The sequence below is a fragment of the Clavelina lepadiformis genome, chromosome 8, assembly GCF_947623445.1.
Source record: "Clavelina lepadiformis chromosome 8, kaClaLepa1.1, whole genome shotgun sequence".
In the NCBI taxonomy this organism is placed as follows: domain Eukaryota; kingdom Metazoa; phylum Chordata; class Ascidiacea; order Aplousobranchia; family Clavelinidae; genus Clavelina; species Clavelina lepadiformis.
This window is the reverse complement of record NC_135247.1, coordinates 2,736,413-2,755,835: the sequence shown is the minus strand read 5'-3', so window position 1 is coordinate 2,755,835 and position 19,423 is coordinate 2,736,413. Positions and strand designations below refer to the sequence as shown.

General features: G+C 35.0%; 1 protein-coding gene across 3 annotated transcripts; it reads left to right on the top strand.

Moving 5' to 3' along the window:
- The first annotated feature begins 1,875 nt into the window (after positions 1–1,875).
- Positions 1,876–18,311, top strand: LOC143468450 (uncharacterized). Of its 3 annotated transcripts, none has more exons than XM_076965672.1 (17): positions 1,876–2,131; positions 3,563–3,703; positions 3,806–3,938; positions 7,507–7,655; positions 7,906–8,496; positions 8,626–9,250; positions 10,823–11,003; positions 12,355–12,525; positions 12,692–12,825; positions 12,924–13,060; positions 13,885–13,946; positions 14,160–14,206; positions 14,645–14,785; positions 14,966–15,078; positions 15,288–15,371; positions 16,585–16,714; positions 16,822–18,311. In XM_076965672.1, the coding sequence occupies exons 1-17, from the start codon at positions 2,073–2,075 to the stop codon at positions 16,966–16,968; spliced, it is 3,045 nt and encodes a 1,014-aa protein (XP_076821787.1). In that variant the 5' UTR covers positions 1,876–2,072; the 3' UTR covers positions 16,969–18,311. The 3 variants fall into 3 exon arrangements, with proteins under 3 accessions (XP_076821787.1, XP_076821786.1, XP_076821788.1); XM_076965671.1 differs by having other exon boundaries at positions 1,877–2,131; positions 12,924–13,066; XM_076965673.1 differs by lacking the exons at positions 1,876–2,131; positions 3,563–3,703; positions 3,806–3,938 and adding an exon at positions 6,993–7,134 and having other exon boundaries at positions 12,924–13,066.
- The last annotated feature ends 1,112 nt before the right edge of the window (positions 18,312–19,423 follow it).

Sequence of the window (19,423 nt, the reverse complement as noted above, 5' to 3'; positions counted from 1 at the left end):
AATCGAAAACAATTCACCAAAACTGTTTTAAAACCAACATGCCTTCAACTTTGTGGCGCCATATAACTTAGATGCAATTGCGCAGTTCTGCTGATGACAAAATCACGTGATAATAAAGCAAAAATCCTCTTATTTTTATAATTGTGGAAAGGTATTGCAACGGGTTTTAAAACTTATTTCTAACAAGTTTTGAAGCTCTTTTGGTATAGTAAAAGCACATAGACCACAATCTCATATATGAAGCATGCTTAGTGACGATTCTTCGTTAGCAATTTCAAAACCTTCAATCGTGTACAACACACAGCAGGCCTATTTTAAAGGCAAAAAATATGGCCATAAAATACACTTTAGTGAACTCTACTCCTTACTCACCAATGGACAATGGTTTAAGCTTTTGTAGGCAGTGCTGTAAAATGTCTCACGTCATGGGGTCGAATTTTCAAATGACTTGGCCTGTGTCAAGTCAGGATCCCTGTGACAGGCACAAATTAGTTACTGGTGTGAAAAAACGTGAATTTTTACTAAAGTACGCTTAGGTAACATGCTATGAAGCCGAAAAACTTTTCGACGGTTTTGCTGAATGGCAATCAACATGCCGTGAAACCTAATGTGACGTAACGAAACTTAATGAACTGATAAAAATTACGTAGCAGTAAAGATAAAGGTTTAAAACATGCTCGAAAATAATAATGGTAATAACTTAATAAGTTTCTGATAATGATACAACTAGCTCGGTCAATATAAACCTATGGCAAATATGAAATGGATCTATGGTACAATATGACAAATATGAAATGGGTCTATGGAGATCTCCTGCCGAAATTAGAGAACTTGAAAGTTAACATTGTAGATAATTTAAATACTGAAAAAAACTAGTCTGGTATGTATAAAGGTTAGAAATGAGCGCAAAAGTTTCAGGGCTACGAGATCTAATAGCACGAAATCTGTTGATATTGAGTCAATATGGCTATGTTCATTCCTTCGTCTTTCGGATGGTTTCCCTATATGATCGGCTTCATGAATAGAGCCTAGTTTTCCTTTGTCTGCTGTAAGTAAGCAGACCGACGAAGTTTTTAACAAGGCCTTAAACATCACAAGGTGGCAGCCGGCAACGGGCCAACAGTGAACTTTCTGGCTTCACCGAGGCGTGACGTTAATTTCTGAAGGGTTAGGACGTTAGGTCATGTTAACGACCGTCAGATGACGTATGTGAATCATAATACAGTAATTAGTTTATCACACATGGCTGCTTTTTGCATAGCCTACATTTCAAAGCCAAAGCTACAGTATCCCATATTCAGGTATGCTTTCTCGGTGAAATCTGTCAGTCTTAGTTTATATCATGATACAGGGATTTATTTAGGCTATAGGCCTAGCACTCCCAGAAATTGGGCGTATACCGGTAGGCTAGTTGGAAAGTATAGCCTATATACTAGCTTGGCTTGAAATTGAATAAAAGGCAAATTACGCAGAAACGCTTTTGCGTTAAATGTGGAGTAGCTTAATGCATGTACCCATTAATCAGAATGTATATAGCAAAGTAGACAGAACAGGTAGGCATATTGGTTAAAGTCTAGATTAAATGGAGGGAAAGGCATTTTGGAAGCTCTTTCTTGTTGACTTTTTTTCTGACTAATTGCATATTGGCCAGGTAGTATCATGTAGGAGTTTAATGTACAAGTGCAAAACCAGATGGTGTCACAATTTGAATACCTGGGGTCTAGTATACAAAGCCATCCTGTGGTTGTACACTTGCATACTAGACTCTAATGTGATTGGCTGAAAAGAGACTTGTTTCTTCAAAAAGTATGTCTGAGCTGAGGGTTTGTTTAGTTATTTAAACTGCAATTGTTGTCCTTGTTTAAATGTTATGTTTTGTGCAAACCTTTTAACAGATTAGAGTGGCAATGTTGCATCTTTCAGTATTATGATGCTGTGATAACTTTGTACTGTAATTCATTGTGTTTGAATTATAATGTCATTTTGTCATCCTGGCCTGAAGCTATATTCCTCATTACTTGTTAATTGAATTGGTGTATCAACAAACTTGAGACGTGTACGTAATCACAATCATGGACTCACCTGGACATTCCAGAAATTCTAGTAGTGATACAGGAGATCCTGATACAAAGTGAGTAAAGCTTAAACTATTATGGTTGGTGACTGAACCGTGTTAACTCAGAATATAGTAAAATATAAAAACATTATAAAGTGGCATTTTATAGGGTTAACTTTATTTTTAATTCTCATACATGAGCTTTCACAAGCATAAGCTTGCTTCGTCAGGTGTATACTAAGAGATCAGGGAGAAAGAGAGAGAGTTTATTTCACCATTCAAAACAAACTAAAAAGTATCATAACATAATTTCAACGTAATTAATTGGTGTGGGGCAGCGAAAAAGACCTCATGGTCATCTAGGTTATCTGCTCCAGATTCTATTGCACAAAAACAATTAAAACGGATAGAAAAATTATGATTATGGATTATTATATATTTCGTTGAAATAGTCATTAAATATTTGGGGAAGAAGATTTGTGTAATAGTGATGCATGAATTTGCCTGTCTGTAATTGATAGATTTGAGATATATTTAGAATATCATTTGCTGTACAAAGTGTAGTTAGCTTGGTATATTTGTTACTATTGGCAATTAGTCTTACTATTTTATTGTGAATTATATTTAATGGTTTTAAAACACTATTTGATGCAGATCCCCAAGACAATATATATACCATATTGTAAAGCACTGTAAACTAGATTATAGTATAATATCGTCAAAACTTTTTATTGGTAAACTATCGAATTTTGTACAAGGCACCACAGATTTTTGACAATTTTTTGCAAAGCTCTTGTACATGATAATTTCATTTAAATTGTTCATCTAGTATTATGCCTAGATTTTTAATTTTGGTAGCCCTTTCTATTTTCTTACCATTTATGGCCAGGTTTACTTTTTGACAAATTTTGCAAATTTGCAGATTTTAGGTGTTATCATGAAAAAAAATTTTACTATAATTTAAAGAAAGCTTCTTAATTTTTATTCAATTATGTACCTTATCAAGTTGGATTGGCATTTTTTATTCAATTTCTGCAATATTTGAATACGAATTGTATAATACTGCATCATCAGCAAATAGTCTTGTTCCAAGGGTAGTGATGTTGGGTAGATCATTTTTATACAGCAGAAAAAGCAGTGGCCCTAATACTGATCCTTGTGGCACACCTATTGAGATTTGCCTTTGCTCTGATAAGTAATCACCACACTTGACATATTGTTGTCTACATGTCAAATATGTTTTTATCAATTTGTTAGCTTTGTCATAAATGCCATAATCTGTTAGTATATACCTGACGAAGTAAGCTTATGCTTGCGAAAGCTCATGCTTGAGATTGAAAAATAAAAGCTAGCCCTATAGAGTGCCACCTTATATTCTGTTTTCATATTAAACTATTATTGAAACATTCAACACCAAGTATGATCAATAACTACTTTATCAATTTCTATGTTTTCATTTTGTGCTTCTTGCCCTTATCCTAAGCCTTTCGATTTACAATTTTTCAGGTTAAGAGAGTGTGATGACATGCTGAGTAGAAGACTCGCTGGTAACTTGCCAGCACCCCTTCGAAAAAAGAAGACAGAAGCATATAAACAATTTATCACACCAAGCAGTGATCCAATGAGCTATATTCGTCAACATATGAGGTGTGTTGTCTGTGGTTTATAACCTTCTTGTAAGGCATTGACAGAACTTGATCTTACTATAATGAAATGCTCACTTAACTCATAATTTATGTGTTGATTTAGGAGCAAAAGTATGAGCGAAATTGAAGTGCAAAATGCTGAAAAAGAGCAAGAACGAGATCAAAGAAATACGAGATATCAAGAAATGCAACAGCTCAAAGAAATGCTGAAAGAGGAGGAAGACACCTGGACTTCGGTAGGATATATGGTGCATTTTAAATTTGTATGCAACATTTGGATTATATATAACAAAAATAAATTCTTTTGTGTATATGATTATAAATTGTATAGCCTACTTAAGGACATGATAAATACAGCTATGATATAAATTTTTTTATATTTAACCCTAATTTAAATTGGGAAGGTCATCACAACTTAGATTTTACAATAGTGTAATATCTGTACGTAAAACACTTCAAAATTCATTTTTAGTAACTATATACCGTTATTAATTGTCAGAATTTTGTTGGGTTTATGGAGACTGTTTGTGCCGAATTTGTAGAAACATTGTTGAAATATATTTTCCCAAACCAGTGCCCCAATAGCCATTGCTTGTAAAAGGAAATGTTTACGCTAATAGGAAGTTGTTGTGGTTATGAATTGGTTTAAAAACTCTAAGAAACTACTTGTATAGGCTCATAAAATGTCAGAATGCAATTCAAGTTACAGTATTGCTGTTCTACATATAATGCAAATCATTATTCCGTCTGTATATACTACACATATATAGTCAGTTAAACTTTTCAAGGTAAATCTCCCTGTACAATTAGGCAATTACATAGGTATGTTTGTCATTTACAAGACACATCCCAATGGTGAACGTTCATTGATTGTTTAGTGTGTTTGAATCAAGTTATTCATGGTTTAGGTCCTTGTAATTGTGATGTGTGTAAACTACTGCGCCCTAAAGCATTCAGTAATTGCTGAGGTGTGGTGGGCGTGATAACTCAGTTGCTGCAAAGCTCAGCTGCTGCATTTGTTGCTTTACATTAAAGGTGCCTTGCTTTGTTCCCATTCTTTTCAAAACATCATTTATTGTTAATATATGATACATCATAATGCAATATAGTATACGGCTGGTCCATTTGAAACGAAATTTTCATTTTAAAAAAGCTTTTTGTACATGCTGCTAGCCTATTTCTATAACTGTTACTGTTATTACACCACTGTGTACATGAAGTCAAAGTCTCTTAATCTGTTTAATGTAATAACAGTATTTTAATCGTATTTGAGGCAAGCATCTTGTCTAAATTTCTTTGGTGGTATTTACAAGTTGGTTTCCAGTGATGATCTTAACATTTATTTGAAGCAACATATATAAAACTAAAAAATTAAAATTTTATGATTAAATTTGAATTCTTTGTAGCGTATGACATTAGTAGAAAGTTTAGTTAAATGTAAACTTTTATATCCATATACAGTAGACTCCAATTCCACTGTACATAATACATACATTCTACTTGCTAACCTTACATTTGACTTAATCTCCAAGTGTTTTTTGTAAAGCTAAAGTTTGTTGTTTTGATTCGTCTACTGTAAAAATATAGTGTTTATATTGCAAATCTATTATGAACAGAATGCTTTCAATGAAAACAGAATGTTGTGTTAATAGGGTAGATTACATGTTCTAGCTCATATATACAAAATGTGTGTACGTTAAAGCTGTTTTTCATCTTAATTTTTTATTCTGTTGTTGGTAATTGAAAATTTTTGAAATGAAATTGGTACTCATGAAATATTAATAATGGCAGTCACAATATCTACATCATGAAATTTTAAAGCAACTGTAAAATGCTTTTCCTTCTGTTTCTCCAGTAAGCCTTCATTTCATAGCCTTTGGCTGATTGAACAGGTGTTGGTTGTAGCTGTTGTTATAGCCACTTGTCTCTCTCTTAGGCTGTTAGATGGATGTAATCACAAGCATAATGTAATGTACATACATAAGACCTGTGATAGGTTTTAATACTGTTTTCTGTTTCTTGAATTAGCCTATGTTGTTGATGAATTAAATGCCAGAATTAGTAATCAGCTGTTTGATAGCAGTATTATAAGTATGTTATAATCAGTTTTGTCTAAAAATGACCATGTCTTTGACACTTTCTTGTTGTTCTTGCCTTAAAGTGTCATGGAAGAGTCAGACTGGTGATAGAAGGAGGTAATTATCTGTCAGAGTTTAAAGATATCATCTTTAACCATAATAAATCATCATGAGTAAGAGTAGTGGTTGTTACAGAAGGCGCAGGCCATTTCTCTCTCTCTCTCAATGCCCAGCATATTTGTCCTCCAATAGATTTTCAAACTTTTTATGGTTGTTTAGTGCACTTAGTGCTTGCCCACTATTTGCTTAGTAAGAGGAGTTGAATTACTGCAGTAGAAAGCCGACTTTGAATAGAGTAGGCTAGTTTAGGTATCTTGCAATAGTTGTAAAAGATTACATCAGGTAACAAAAGGGCTTTTGATAGTACAACCTATACTTTTCCTTTGATATGTGTGGTTTTTGTTCATTTGTTGGTAAAGACAGGTTACCTGTAATTACTTTAGCACTACTTGCCATTTACACACTAAGGTATATTTTATACTGTATGTTTACAATGTTCCCAGCTTCAAACAAAGTATAGATGAGTCGTGTAAACTTGAGTTGTGACATGTTATATTTTCCCTTAGGTTATTTACATTATATTGATTAACAGATGAAGCAAGTATGTAGTGCAGGCGATTACGGAATGTAACTAGATTTGTGGTGTTCGAAGTTATCCAAGGCAGCATGTCATGGTTGTAGAATTCTGTTTTAACCCAATAGGCTAGTAACTTCTTTTAGTTGCTTTAGTTATGATATTTGCTTGCCTTTATATACAGGCTAGTCTGTCGTTGTACGTGTGGCTGATATGTTAAACATAATTACGTTGCTATGTCATACCTAAGATTAGTTAGAGATATAAGCTGACACTGCTGCCGTTGAAAATCTTGCAAATGTTTAGTTGATAGTTTTTTAGAAGTGTGTTAGTGTTTGTTGTTTGCAATCATTGCGTTTATTGTTGGCTTTAGTAAGCAGCGAGTAGGTGACTGCTATGTACTGGTGCAGCACTATAGCTAGGAAAGCTTCATGTTTAGTTTGCTTAGTGACTGGTGTACCAGTCTGCAGGGCAAAACGATGATATCATGGCAATTGTGACTTGTGATCATTATGGCTATTTATAGCATCAAATGGTTCCCTTCACTGGTTTACTTAAATTACCTCGGTTATATGTGATACCTATAGGCTATATAGTATATACTTAACTTCATGAATGTTGTTTTCCTTCTAAAATTGGCCTAGTAATTAATGTAAAGAACTTGATACAATGCCTCACATATATAAAAGTACACTTCATATGTCACTCAAAAGTAATGAGGTTGGTGGATTTAATTTTAACCCAGATTTTAGTTATGTGTGGCATTTAATTGCTTGCTATCATATTATAGTATATTTAGATATATTAATTATACATTAATATCTATGTATATTGGCACATAGTACATGATCTCCAGAGCAATGAAATTTTATTCTTGTTGGGCTCAGGCAAAAGTTGATTGACATTTTGGATAAAATCAATGCTGATATTTCAGATAAACATGTGTTTATTTGAAAATGTTTGCATTGAATGTAACTTCTTGAAATGTGTGTGATGAATGATGATTTCGTGCTATTTATCTCTAATTTTGATTCATGACTGCTTAATTCCTATTAAGTTAGTGTTGAATTAAAATTGAAATTTCTATTTTAGAACCTGGATAGCTGGAAGCAGAGAAGAAGAAGTGCTACTTTTGACGTTCGTAAACGCAAGGAAGACAGGGAACACGTGGAACAATTGATCCAGACCACCACTGCTCAGCGTAGGAGACCAAAGACATACAAAGAAATGCTTGAAGACAAGTAAACTTTACACTTATCCAATGCATTGTTTTTCTGATATGTTGATTTTATAATACGAATAAAAAATGCTAATTACCATATTTATACAAACAGTAGGCCTATACAATTTTATTTCAAGGCTGTTTTGCAACATATTATAGAATAATGTTAACTCCGTTTTTTTTGTTTTTTATGTTCTTCATGTAAAAAGCTTAAACCCATCTATAGGTTATTTTTGTTACACATATTCTGTAAAATGTATATTTGACAGAAAACGGCGTGAAATGGGCTTTTATGATGACGAGGATCAACTAAGTCCACGTTTGAATCTTGATGAAGAAGGCAATAGCACAAGTTATTATAACTCACCTTCTACGAGCCGAAGTAAAAAAGTACCTTACAGAGGGGCTGTTTCTGTTCCCAACATACATAATACCGGCCTGTCCACTGCCAGAAGCCCTTCTCCTAATGCCACTAAAGTAGTGGTCCAGCCCATCAAGTACACATCAAAGGTGACGGCTGTTATTAACCACGTTCCAACCGAGAGTGAAGATTCATCAGTTTCAAGTAAAGCAGACAATTCATCTCAGATGTCTGACAATGTATGGGACTATAAGCCTGCACAAATTCAACCGTCAGCCGCACACGCTTCACCTAAAGTGAATGAAATGATCACACCGGTGGTAAGTCACCAGGCCGCCACTTCTCCACCAAGAGCTGAAGCTGCAAAACCACAGACGATGTATTCGATGTTCAACAAGCCATCAAATGTGACCTCGCCACGCAGAAGTCAATCTCCACCGCCAAGTAGCTCACATTCATCCAAGACAACGGTCGTGATGCGTGGAAATAAGGAAAAGAAGTAAAGGCAAAATTGGATATTCGATGTACTTTTAGCAAAATTCAAAATCGATAATTTAATTGTAATCTTTTTCTGTATCTTTTTCTAGCTTATTTTTTGGAGTCGTGTGTTTTTTTTATTCACTTTCAGAGAGAGGCCAAAATCAGAATACGCTCCAACACAGCGTGCATCAACCTTACCGAGGAATTATCACAACTATTCTGCTCCGAAACCATTTGTGCCCGGAGCTACGACGTTTGCTCAATATCGAAAAACAGCATTTGCAAGCAAACGAAGCATGTTTGAAAGCATGGCTCACCAGGAGCTGGAACAAAGTCGCGCTCGTCCACAACACTTGTCATCACTGCTGCAGCAAGACACAGACCGTTTGCATCAAAACACTTTTGAACAAGAGAAACACGTTTCCAATGGAATAAGCAAGCCACATGACAACACTGAAAATTTTACACAGGCAGACACTGGTAGCAACACCAGCCCTAAGCACCATTCTGCTAAACAGTTTTGGTCTAAAAAAGATCAGGAAGAACCAAAACAAGAAGAACCGAAGCACGAGCCAATCATACGTTCTTGGCAATCACACAACAATCAGCCAGAAGCAAAACCAGGTTATCGTCGGGTAGCCGCTCCAGCCCAGAATCCAATTTGGTCAAAATCCGCAACATTACCATCGCGTCGTCCTCCCGTTGAAGTGAAAGTAGAACCACTGGAGACAAAAAAAGAAGAAACATTGCCTTCTCAAAACGGCCTAAGACATGTGAGTGAATTGTATTGTAGCTAGGGCTGGGAATTTAGCTGGATGACATTAGCTGCTAACTACCATAGCCACTAATTGTGAACTTACGCTTTTGTTTTTTGTTATTTATTTCTTTTTTTTGAACTACTTTCTATTCTTGAAAATCAGGATGAATATTGCTATATTTGCAAAGTCTTTCATGCGAGGCTGCAAAGTTTATTACTTATAATCACTTTGACACCTTTATTAATTACCTACTTTCATTATCTTACGTTTTTTGCTCTCTTTCTATTTCACCAGAAAAAGTCGTGCGTTCAAAGCGATTATTTACAGTCTCTTGTTAACTTAAATATTTTAACATAGTAACCTCAACCTAAACTAAATTTACCTTTTAATCTAAATCTGACTTCAATTAAATCCCAAATAACTAAAATCAACTTTTGCATACCCAACTTTTCTGCTAACCTAAACGCCCATGTTTAACAAAGGACTGCGTGATCTACATACGGTGAAATAGTCGCTCTCAAGTTTTTGCTGTCATTGTTGTGCTCAAATTTCTGACATACACAACCAACAACCACTTTCAACCTACACAAATGTACTGTAGAAAATGGAACAAATACTGGACATGCGCTATGACGTCATAATGGTAATTCACAATATCACGGTGAACTATCACATTGGCAAGATAAAAACCCCGTTTGTCACAAGTCACTGTAACTGCCTACCCACAAGGATAGTACTGTATTGAATGTCTGCAAAAATGAAATACAGTAAGCGAAGTTATATAACTTAACTATTAAAATCTGCCAATATCCGATACTTTTGCAGTTACAATGCATTTAATAGACGACCCGTCGCAGTTGGCAAAGCCTATAGGGTTTTAGGCCACTGATATTGACCATATACGGTGCTGGCCTACCAATTACCATTATCGTGGTCTTATTGAACAAAATTTCTAACCTTAAGTATGGAGAATTTCAACGCAGAATAAGAGCTTTAAACAGACGCAATTACCATTCCTAATTTGATGCGATCGATAATGTATGTCCTAAACTCTGTGACTGAAGTATGATCACAGTAATTCCGTATCTGTTTCGATTTAAGAATTGATAGCCGTATCGGCGTATCCCATGCTCTGTTGTTATTTTTCTGTCAACGTAAAGACCCTCTGGGTTTGGTAAACTTTGGTGGTTGGCATCGTGTTAACCATCTATATACAGATAGCAACACTGGAATCGACCACTTGCGAGTTTGCTACCAAGTCACTCGTATTGGGGAATTCCCCGAAATGAAACATTTAAAAGTGACACCCCCCTTAAAATTTTTCTAGATGCACCCCTGGTTGTGTGCTAAAATTCAATGGTTAAATAATCATTGAATTTAAGGTTAAACTAATTTTGTGAGAATGGCCAGTTACCCAATTACCCAACCTCTTGGTAATTGCCCCAATACACGTGTGATAAAGTTTTGTTATTGCTGGCTGTTTTTTTAATTTAATTTTCCCAAAGACTTGAAATTTTAATTTTTCTGAAAATGATTATAATTCTAAAAATGCACTTTATTTTGTTCAAGCAAAATTTGTCATTTCAGAGAGATTCTTCTTCGAGCGCAAAACTCAAGTCACCGAGGTCACCCTCAAGTGGTTTGGATTCATTGTTCGATGACATGAAAATCTGCATAAATCAACGTCCGAAGAGTGAGAAAGGATTTGGGTTTACTGTTAGAGGCGGAGATGATGGGAAACCTGTTATTGTTAACACTGTTAGTCCGGGTGAGTCGTTTCTTGATTGCACTAACTAAAATAAAATTTAAAACTTTATGGCTAGTCCAACTTTATATGCCCAGGTTTGAATTGCATTTATTAAGTAGGTGAAAATTTTCCTTTTTTTTAAATTTTTTCACGTATTCAAGTACAAGTAAACTTAACATGCTTTCAGCTTCATTGTGTGATATAAATGTATGATGCTATTTAGGACCATTATCATTTTTTGTTGTGATGGAAAAGTTTGATGCCTTAGTAGCTAATGGCTACGGTGCTTGACTTTATATGCCTTTTATACCTATTATGTAAGAAAAGGCTACTCCTAGTTGTAGTCAAGTGAAAGAAAGTTTTTCAGGCTTGCTGTATACATCACCATTATGGTATGCACACACACATTTACGTCATTTCAACGATCACATGATTGTAATATATGTTAATGGTTCTCTATTTATTTGACCATCTTTTATCTAAGTATAGAGCTATTTTGGGTGCAATTCCGGTATCCTTTTTAGCTGAAGTTATTTTGCCACTAGATGTTTGTTCAAACCAAGTTTTTCTAAGTTTCATAAGATGTTGAATTTTGTATGGCAATGCTCTTAAGAATTTGGCCTGCCTCTTGAATTCTTTTGTGTAAGGAAGGTTTTTATTTAAAAGTACACCAAGTACCTTTCAGCCTTCTGTGTCAGTCAAAATATGTGTTGTACAACTAAATTGACTTGAACAAAGTGTGTAGAGTGCTGTTGTTGTATGCTACATTGAACCGGCATAGCTTTCATTTTTGTGTTTTATGTTGATTTGTGGACTGAGTATTTTACAGGGTTAATTTTTCGTAATTAAATGTTGCCAGTTACTTTTTGTTAAAGGGTTATAATTACCAAGCCAATTGAATTTTGAAGTTTCTCTTTCTGATATAGTTAATAATATACCGATACAGTACTGTATTATATATATCACATTGTTGGGTTTAATTACAATTAGAACATTTTAAGCTTAAAACTTTAAACCTACAGACAAGCGGAAAGTCCTTCTTTACTCAGTGCAACATGCATATCTGCCTAACAGTATATTATTGTTTATGTGATGATCATGATCTGTCAATATCTTCATTATAATCATGCATTACTCTTGAGCATTTGCGGTGATAAATGACATTACAATGTAGGCAATAACCGTTTCATCAATCTGAAGTGACGTAAGAGTTATATTAAGAGAACTTTAATCCTAGATTACTTAGCACACGGCTGCGTTCAAGCATAGAGCTTGTTATTTACTTGTGGAAAACGCTGTAGGTGCTGAGCTGCATATTTAAACGATTACATCACCATCAGTGACGTGTTTTATGTTGTGTGTGTTGACACAGGGGGTGCAGCAGACGTGTGTCAGCTTTGTGTGGGAGATGAGATCTTGGCGATAAACGATGTTCGTTTGTCGTCGTCTTTAACACAAGATGGCATTGTACAACTCATTGTTGACAGTGTATTCACTGGTAACCTCTCCCTTGACATTCGTAGATATGGAAAAGTGAAAAAAAGTAATTACAGTATATGTAATTGTGAACTAATCTTTCATATCTTATTAGTCAATGTCTGCAGCAAGTGAGGCATTTACCTACATTTTATTCATGTTTCTTACATTCTTAGTTCGAATGCCTCACTGGCTTATATGTTTGTATAACGCTTATTATCTTGCTTGTGCAGCTAATCCTCTGCGACTGACTGGTACCAAAGTGGTCATGACACCTGGTGGGTTTGTGCAAGTTCGATCTGACAAAGGAAAGGCGCCCGTGGTCTCAGCCAAGCAAGTTAATGGGAATTCTTTTAGCACAAACAAAGTAAACAATTATGTTTAAGATAGTTTTGATTTTCACTTAAATTGAGATAGTAAATAAGTAAAAGCCATGAATTTTAAGTTAATTTGTAATTTTGATAGGAAAATGAATCTCCAAGCAATACAGAAGATATCTCCATTCATGACCTGCCATTACCCCCTCCCCCACCTGATTTGGAACCACCAAAGGAATCGGCTGTTAGCCGTCTCTCTCCAAAGAAATCAACTCCCCATACACAGTACAGGTTTACAGGACTTTTTTTAGCTTATTTTGTGATTCCTTTTGTAAATAGATGATTAATAATTACTAATTATGTTGTCGCATGACAATAAATATATGGTATTATATCTGCTATTCGCCTTTTATAACCATAAAAGGAATGAAGAATCCGTTGGCATTTGCTTCGTTTTGTGGTGCAACAAATTTGTTATTAAATTACACATTTCAATAGACTTTCTTTGTAGTATTATTACAGTTGTATCATATTACTAACAAATTCTATTCTTTTATCATGGCCACTGTATGGTGACATTTCATGTAATAAATTGAAGTATCCTTGGCATGTAGGCTTGCTTTTGCAATTTCTAACTCTGCTTTGTGTTCTTATTGGCCTGGATGGACCTAGTCAGCCTGCTAATTAAGGATATTTTGTCCATTTATCACTTCTTGTCGTTATTATTGCTTTAACTAATTATAATAATAGTTGTTGAGAGTCGCAGATAAATAGTGTTGTAACTGAAATGCCATCAGTATAAGCTATGGCTGACTACTTTTTTCTAGATATTTGAAACAAATTTTGTTGATTGCTAAAATGTTTTGGTAAGATAAAATCATAATTGTAATAAAGGCTGTATTTTTAAATTTTCCATTGGTGGTGTTATATATAAACATGATAATATGTTTAATCAATGTCATATTAAAAGAATTGAAATTTTATTTTAAAAGACTGTTCATCATCAGATGTTGATATCATAATTAAAATTGACTGAAATGCCTCCTGCCGTCCTGGAAAACCACAGTTATTTGTATCACATGTGTTAACATTGTTTACTTCTCTCTTAGAACCGCTAGCCCTCTATCAAATCTGATACAAGCAGCCAAAGCAGCTCCTGTTCGGCCACAAGGTAAATACCATATATTACCGTTTGTAAACGCATTACGTGGATGTTTTGCTGCCCCTATACTGTTCAATTATACTTCAAACATACTGCACGTTTTGTTTGCTGTCTCACTCGGTTTGTTGTCAGTGGATTCATTACATATGTTGCAGGAATGATTCCTAGCATTTTGTATCAACACGTTTGACTTAAAATTTAATTCGGATTTATTTTGTGCAGAAAATGAAACGTACAAACGCCATACACCGTCACCTCGCCAGGAGCAGGTACATGGAATGCATCGTCATTATTTTCCTTCTTTTGAAGCAATTAACATCTTTGTTAAGCAATGACGTTTTGAAAAGATCTCGTAAATCTCTCATTAGTATAACATTGTCAAGACTTCGAGCAAGCCTTGTAACTAATCCTTTTATATTAATTATTAACTTAATCTTGTGCTGTTAATCGTTAGTTATATCCCCTGATATAAAATTAAGCAAAAATTAATTTGCCACTAGTTACGTGAATAACAGGTATAAAATTACTGTAAAATTGATTGTAGAAAAGTAATAACTCCACACCGCTACAAAAAGTATCAAACACCAAGCTCTATTTGTTAGGGTATTTCATCTTGATTTTTTTTAAATGTAGGCTCTGCCTTTGAATTTTACACACAATAACAGACAATAAATAACTTTTTTCTGCAACAAATGTTTCACTCACAGCCAAAAAGGTACAGCCCAGTCAGTGATGAAGACGTTCTTGAGCAGGATGTCATGAAAGTACAGCATGATCTTGACATAGAGGAGGTGTATTTAAGTGATGAACGACACAAATTTGAAAGAGACATTGACTTGAGGCAACAGGTAATGGATCCCTGCTTTTTTATTATTTGTTCAGGATATTCTTGTTTAGTTTTGTTTGAACACTGGTCTTAATGATGTTACATTTTTGTGTGGTTACTATAATTTCATGCACATGGCAGTCGTGAACCTGGTCAGCCTGGTCACCTATTGATCAAATTTAAAATTTTTTTGCCTTCATAGCTTCTTGAGGAGCAGAGGAATTTGGAAGAGAGGGAGGCGAGGAGAGAAGAGGAAAAGAGAAGGAGAATCGAAGAGGCAAAGTTAGAGGAAATGAAACTGGAAGAAGAGCTCAAGTGAGATTCTTTCATAGAAATCTGAACCTTGTAATCATTCTTAGGAAATTCCCGCGATTGTTGGCATTGTGTGCATAAATGTTATGTCATAATTGCATGTACGCATAATGCTGTTTTGATATTATTTGTGCAATTTCATTTAATTTCAGTGTTTGGCCCAAGATAATGCATTCAGTTATCATTTCAAACATTTTTAATCAAACTTGCAGGAGAATTGAAGCTCAGAAGCTCGAGCAGCAAAGGAAAAGAGAAGAGGAAAGAAGAAGATTGTTTGAAGATGAAGCAGATTCCGGGTAAGTTACTGTTGCTCTTGGTGCAGGTAGATAGTGAGAAAACCCTTCCTGACTCAGAAGTTCTGTGTCTACTGACATTTTAAAGTTGATTGACCATCCTGTCACTGCTACTGTTTACTTAGTTACTGCAACAATAAACCAAGTTTGTCTTAAAAGCTTACACGTAATAATTATGTAGTTAATATATCCACGCATGTGTCACCCCAAAGCTCATGCAGTTACTAGAAAAAGATTATTAGAAATTGATTTTTTCACCTTACCATTTCAAAATTTATTTACTGTACTGTCATATCGTTCCTGGTATCTCCCCACTTCAATGATGTATGTTCCAATGAAGACTATGTATTGTACCCGTATTTCAATGGAATGTTAACGTTTGATAATTATAATAATCTTTAGCCCTCTATTGATGATATTAATAGGCTAGACATAAATGCTAGCTGTAAGCAATAAGTTTCAGTTTTGCAACCAAAGCAGTAGACTAAGGACTGAAGGTGTAAGACACTGGGCTATTTATGATCCTCGGGTCTACCTGCTTACAGATACAGCATACAGTACAGAGTTAAAGACATCAACACGAAATTGGTATGAATAATCTTAAAACTTGCTTGATATAAATACCAGTAAAGCAACGGTGCTGACTTACGAAGGTTATATTGGGCGAAGCTTTTCAATCCCCATTGGCTTCCCGAATCAACCAATCAGTCTACTAAAATTTTTATCAAACTTTGGCATTCCATTCAAACACTATATACCCTATATGCCAAAAATCAGCTGTCTTGCTGACACTATACAGGTGCCTTTATCTTGATCATGACCCATGCCAGTTATGTTGGGAGGTGTATGGGCGACTATGACATACAATGAATTCTGAAACAGTGTAGTAACTTCAAAAGCTATGTTGTGAAACATGTGTGGATGTATCAACTATGTATTATTACACACATTATTTTCAGACTAACTTGTTTTAGCCGTACACTTGCCTTTTATCTTGGTTGTTTTTGTTGGAAATTTGTATGATTTATTGTTAAGGCTAATTTAGGTTGAAAGTTTTCTAAATTATTGAAGGTAGCTAATTCAATTATTCATGTGCTCTTTATACTTTCAACAGAACTCCAGACCTATTTGTTGTTTTACATAATTTATGTAATACCCAATCGCCAGTCATATTTTCTATAGGAACCGTAAAAATTAAACTAATTGTATTTACCAGGACCGGCTTCAAACCCGGCTTTGGTGAAAGCGGAATAAACCATTGGTTGATTGAGGAGGCGGAGAGACGACGCGTGGCCGACGCAGAGGGAAAACAAAGAGGAAATGCTCTTAACTACTCAACAAACAACGTACGCGTTTGTCTCATTGTCTCAAAAGTAGCCTCATTCCCCCCCGTGCAATTGCTGTTGTATCCTGCCTTTTTACATGTTGTAACTTTTGCGTCATTATTTCACAGGGCTCTACTGGGGGCGCACTACCTGACCACGTGATCCAACGCTTAACCCAACGCAACCAGCCCCAGAGAAACGCGGGGAATCCCCAGTTACCGGGTTCCTTGACGGATTATTGGAACGATCCGAGCACGCAGGCCACGCTTCTGTGAAATGCAGGGTCGGAAATTTCGGGGTCACCAACTGTGCCAAATATTTCCTGCCTTTTTATCACCAGCGTCGTCAACTTCCTTTAGACTCGGTCTTCGCCGGTTTCCAGTTTGCGAGATAATTTTAACCCACACGAGGTCCGTGTAACTTCCATGACTCGAATTCGTCATGATCATGGAAGTGGATTATGAAGCACTAGATATGGCAGAACAGAATGTTTTGAACGAATCAATTCGTCTTGGAAAAATTGCTGTGTTTACCATTTTAACGTCATTGTATTTCACCTAATTTTCGATATTTTTGGCAATTATATTTAGTTAACTGAAACTCCAAATTTCCAAAGAAAATTGTTATACAGCTTTTTGCAAGCAAAGTTTTTATGCAAATCTATTCACTTCACTTTGCATGAAAACATTTGTTGGTTTTAAGATTTTAGTGCGATTTATCAAACCACAATTGTTTTTAATAATTATTTCTATATTAATATATATAATGGTACGTTTATTGTATTAATTTGAGCTTTTATGGCAAAGCATTTGCTGCAGGTGTAGTTCCACAACTTACTGCTTTTTAATTGTATCGTTTTCCTCGCTCTTTCTTGTTCTTCTTTGAGCTCGAAAGTTTTTTTTTCATTTTTGTGTGCGCGTCTGCAACAGCATTGGTTGAAAAGTTTTCGTCGTTTTTAACCGATTCGTCTGTTTAATGTCAAGCTGAATTTTTTTGAGTTTTTTTCAGCATATGATCGATATTCTCTTTGAATCTTAATTTAAAGGTGCCAGTACTATACTTAAGCCTACTGATTTCAACAAATGTTTGTAACTTTTAAAGGTTTTATAATTGTTTGCGGGCTACGTTCAATAACATCTATACATTGTTACATAATACGGTATTATGTACTTAATATTTGTATAAACGTAATCGCTTTATTCTTTCATGGTTTCCATTGTAACATGTCTCAGTAGCGCAATTGTGCGCATAACACAGACCAGTTAGAACAACATACTAAGTAGTTTCACTTAATGTCAAAACAGGATATTTTAATACGATGCTATATTGACACTATCCAAAGATATTTTAAGCACTTAATTACATATTGCTCGCAGCTACCAATGCTTTTCAATTACAACGCTTAACAGCCTTTTGTTTTAGCTTCGTGTATTCGAAATTGTATTTTGAAAATGGCTTTTGTTTGGCTATACCGATTTAGCTAAACTATTGGAGCCTAGAACAATCGTGTATTTGCTTTCATCTCGCTTCATGAATTAGTGACAATAAAGGTTGTAGCTGATGTAGCTTTACGTAGAAATACGCTCGCGGTCAGTAATAAATCATAGCAGCATTTTTACCTGTGCTTCGTTTGTGTATGTCATGGTCGTGGTATTCAAGTGTGTGTTTGGCATGGATGATGGCTATTTGCTTGTAACGGGAAAAGGCAAGTTGTTTTCCTTGTCACACGAGAACAGTTTCTCACTGAAGACTTTACGTTAATGAAATAGTCGCACAAAGCTTGTACTGATATATGCCACACTAGCTACAGTGTGTTACAACATAGTTTTATAGTTAAGCAAAATTGTTTTTTAAAATGTTAAACTAAAATTAGATAGATTAAGTTTTATTTTATGTCTCGCTTTCTGCCTAAAATTGAAATACGAAAAAAGTTGATTACGTGATTTGGAGCATGTGATGTATAGGTCTACACCTTAAATAGCTTAAGGCAATGCAGCACGTGACACTGATTCACCTTCATTTCTGTGGTGCAAATTACGTCAAAAACTAGCAGTAACCTCGGAAATCGCAGAAAACCTTGATGGCCGCAAGAAATAAAATTTTGTCCATCTCACGTTTTCATATACAAGTAGAGTCATATTCCTCGAGCCAATTCTTGTTGATTAGGTTTCGACATTATTAAGTTAATATGAACTTTCCTTTTTTTAAACACATTAAAGCTTAACTTAAAATGAAGTTTCTTTATCTACAAACGTGTACAGGGTGGAAAAACTTCAAGTATCAATTGATTTGATTTGACTCGTGTCTTTTTGCCCAATAATTCCATTTACTTCTGCAAAAAAAACTTGACATGACTTGTAACTAGTGTTTGATGACTTGGATACGACCTTGTATTCAAGCAATACCTACGTGCACATGGTGTGAAAGGTTTTGACTGACTTGAATATGCGAACTTTACCTTTATTAACTTAAACTATTAAAACTAAATTTTACTTAGGACTGTTTAATCATTGTTTTAAGAATACCAAAAAGAAACGTTTTCAGTAAAACGGCCGATTATGTTGTGAGCGCTGTCTCCACGTCTGAGGCTTAGCTGAAAACCCTGAAGTATGTCCTGTGGCATCACCTAGTGTTATTAAATATTACCATCCTAAATACCAAAATGTAGGCCTACCTACAAAATACAAAAACAGAGCTAATTTAGTAAATAAGCATCAATATGTAATCAAT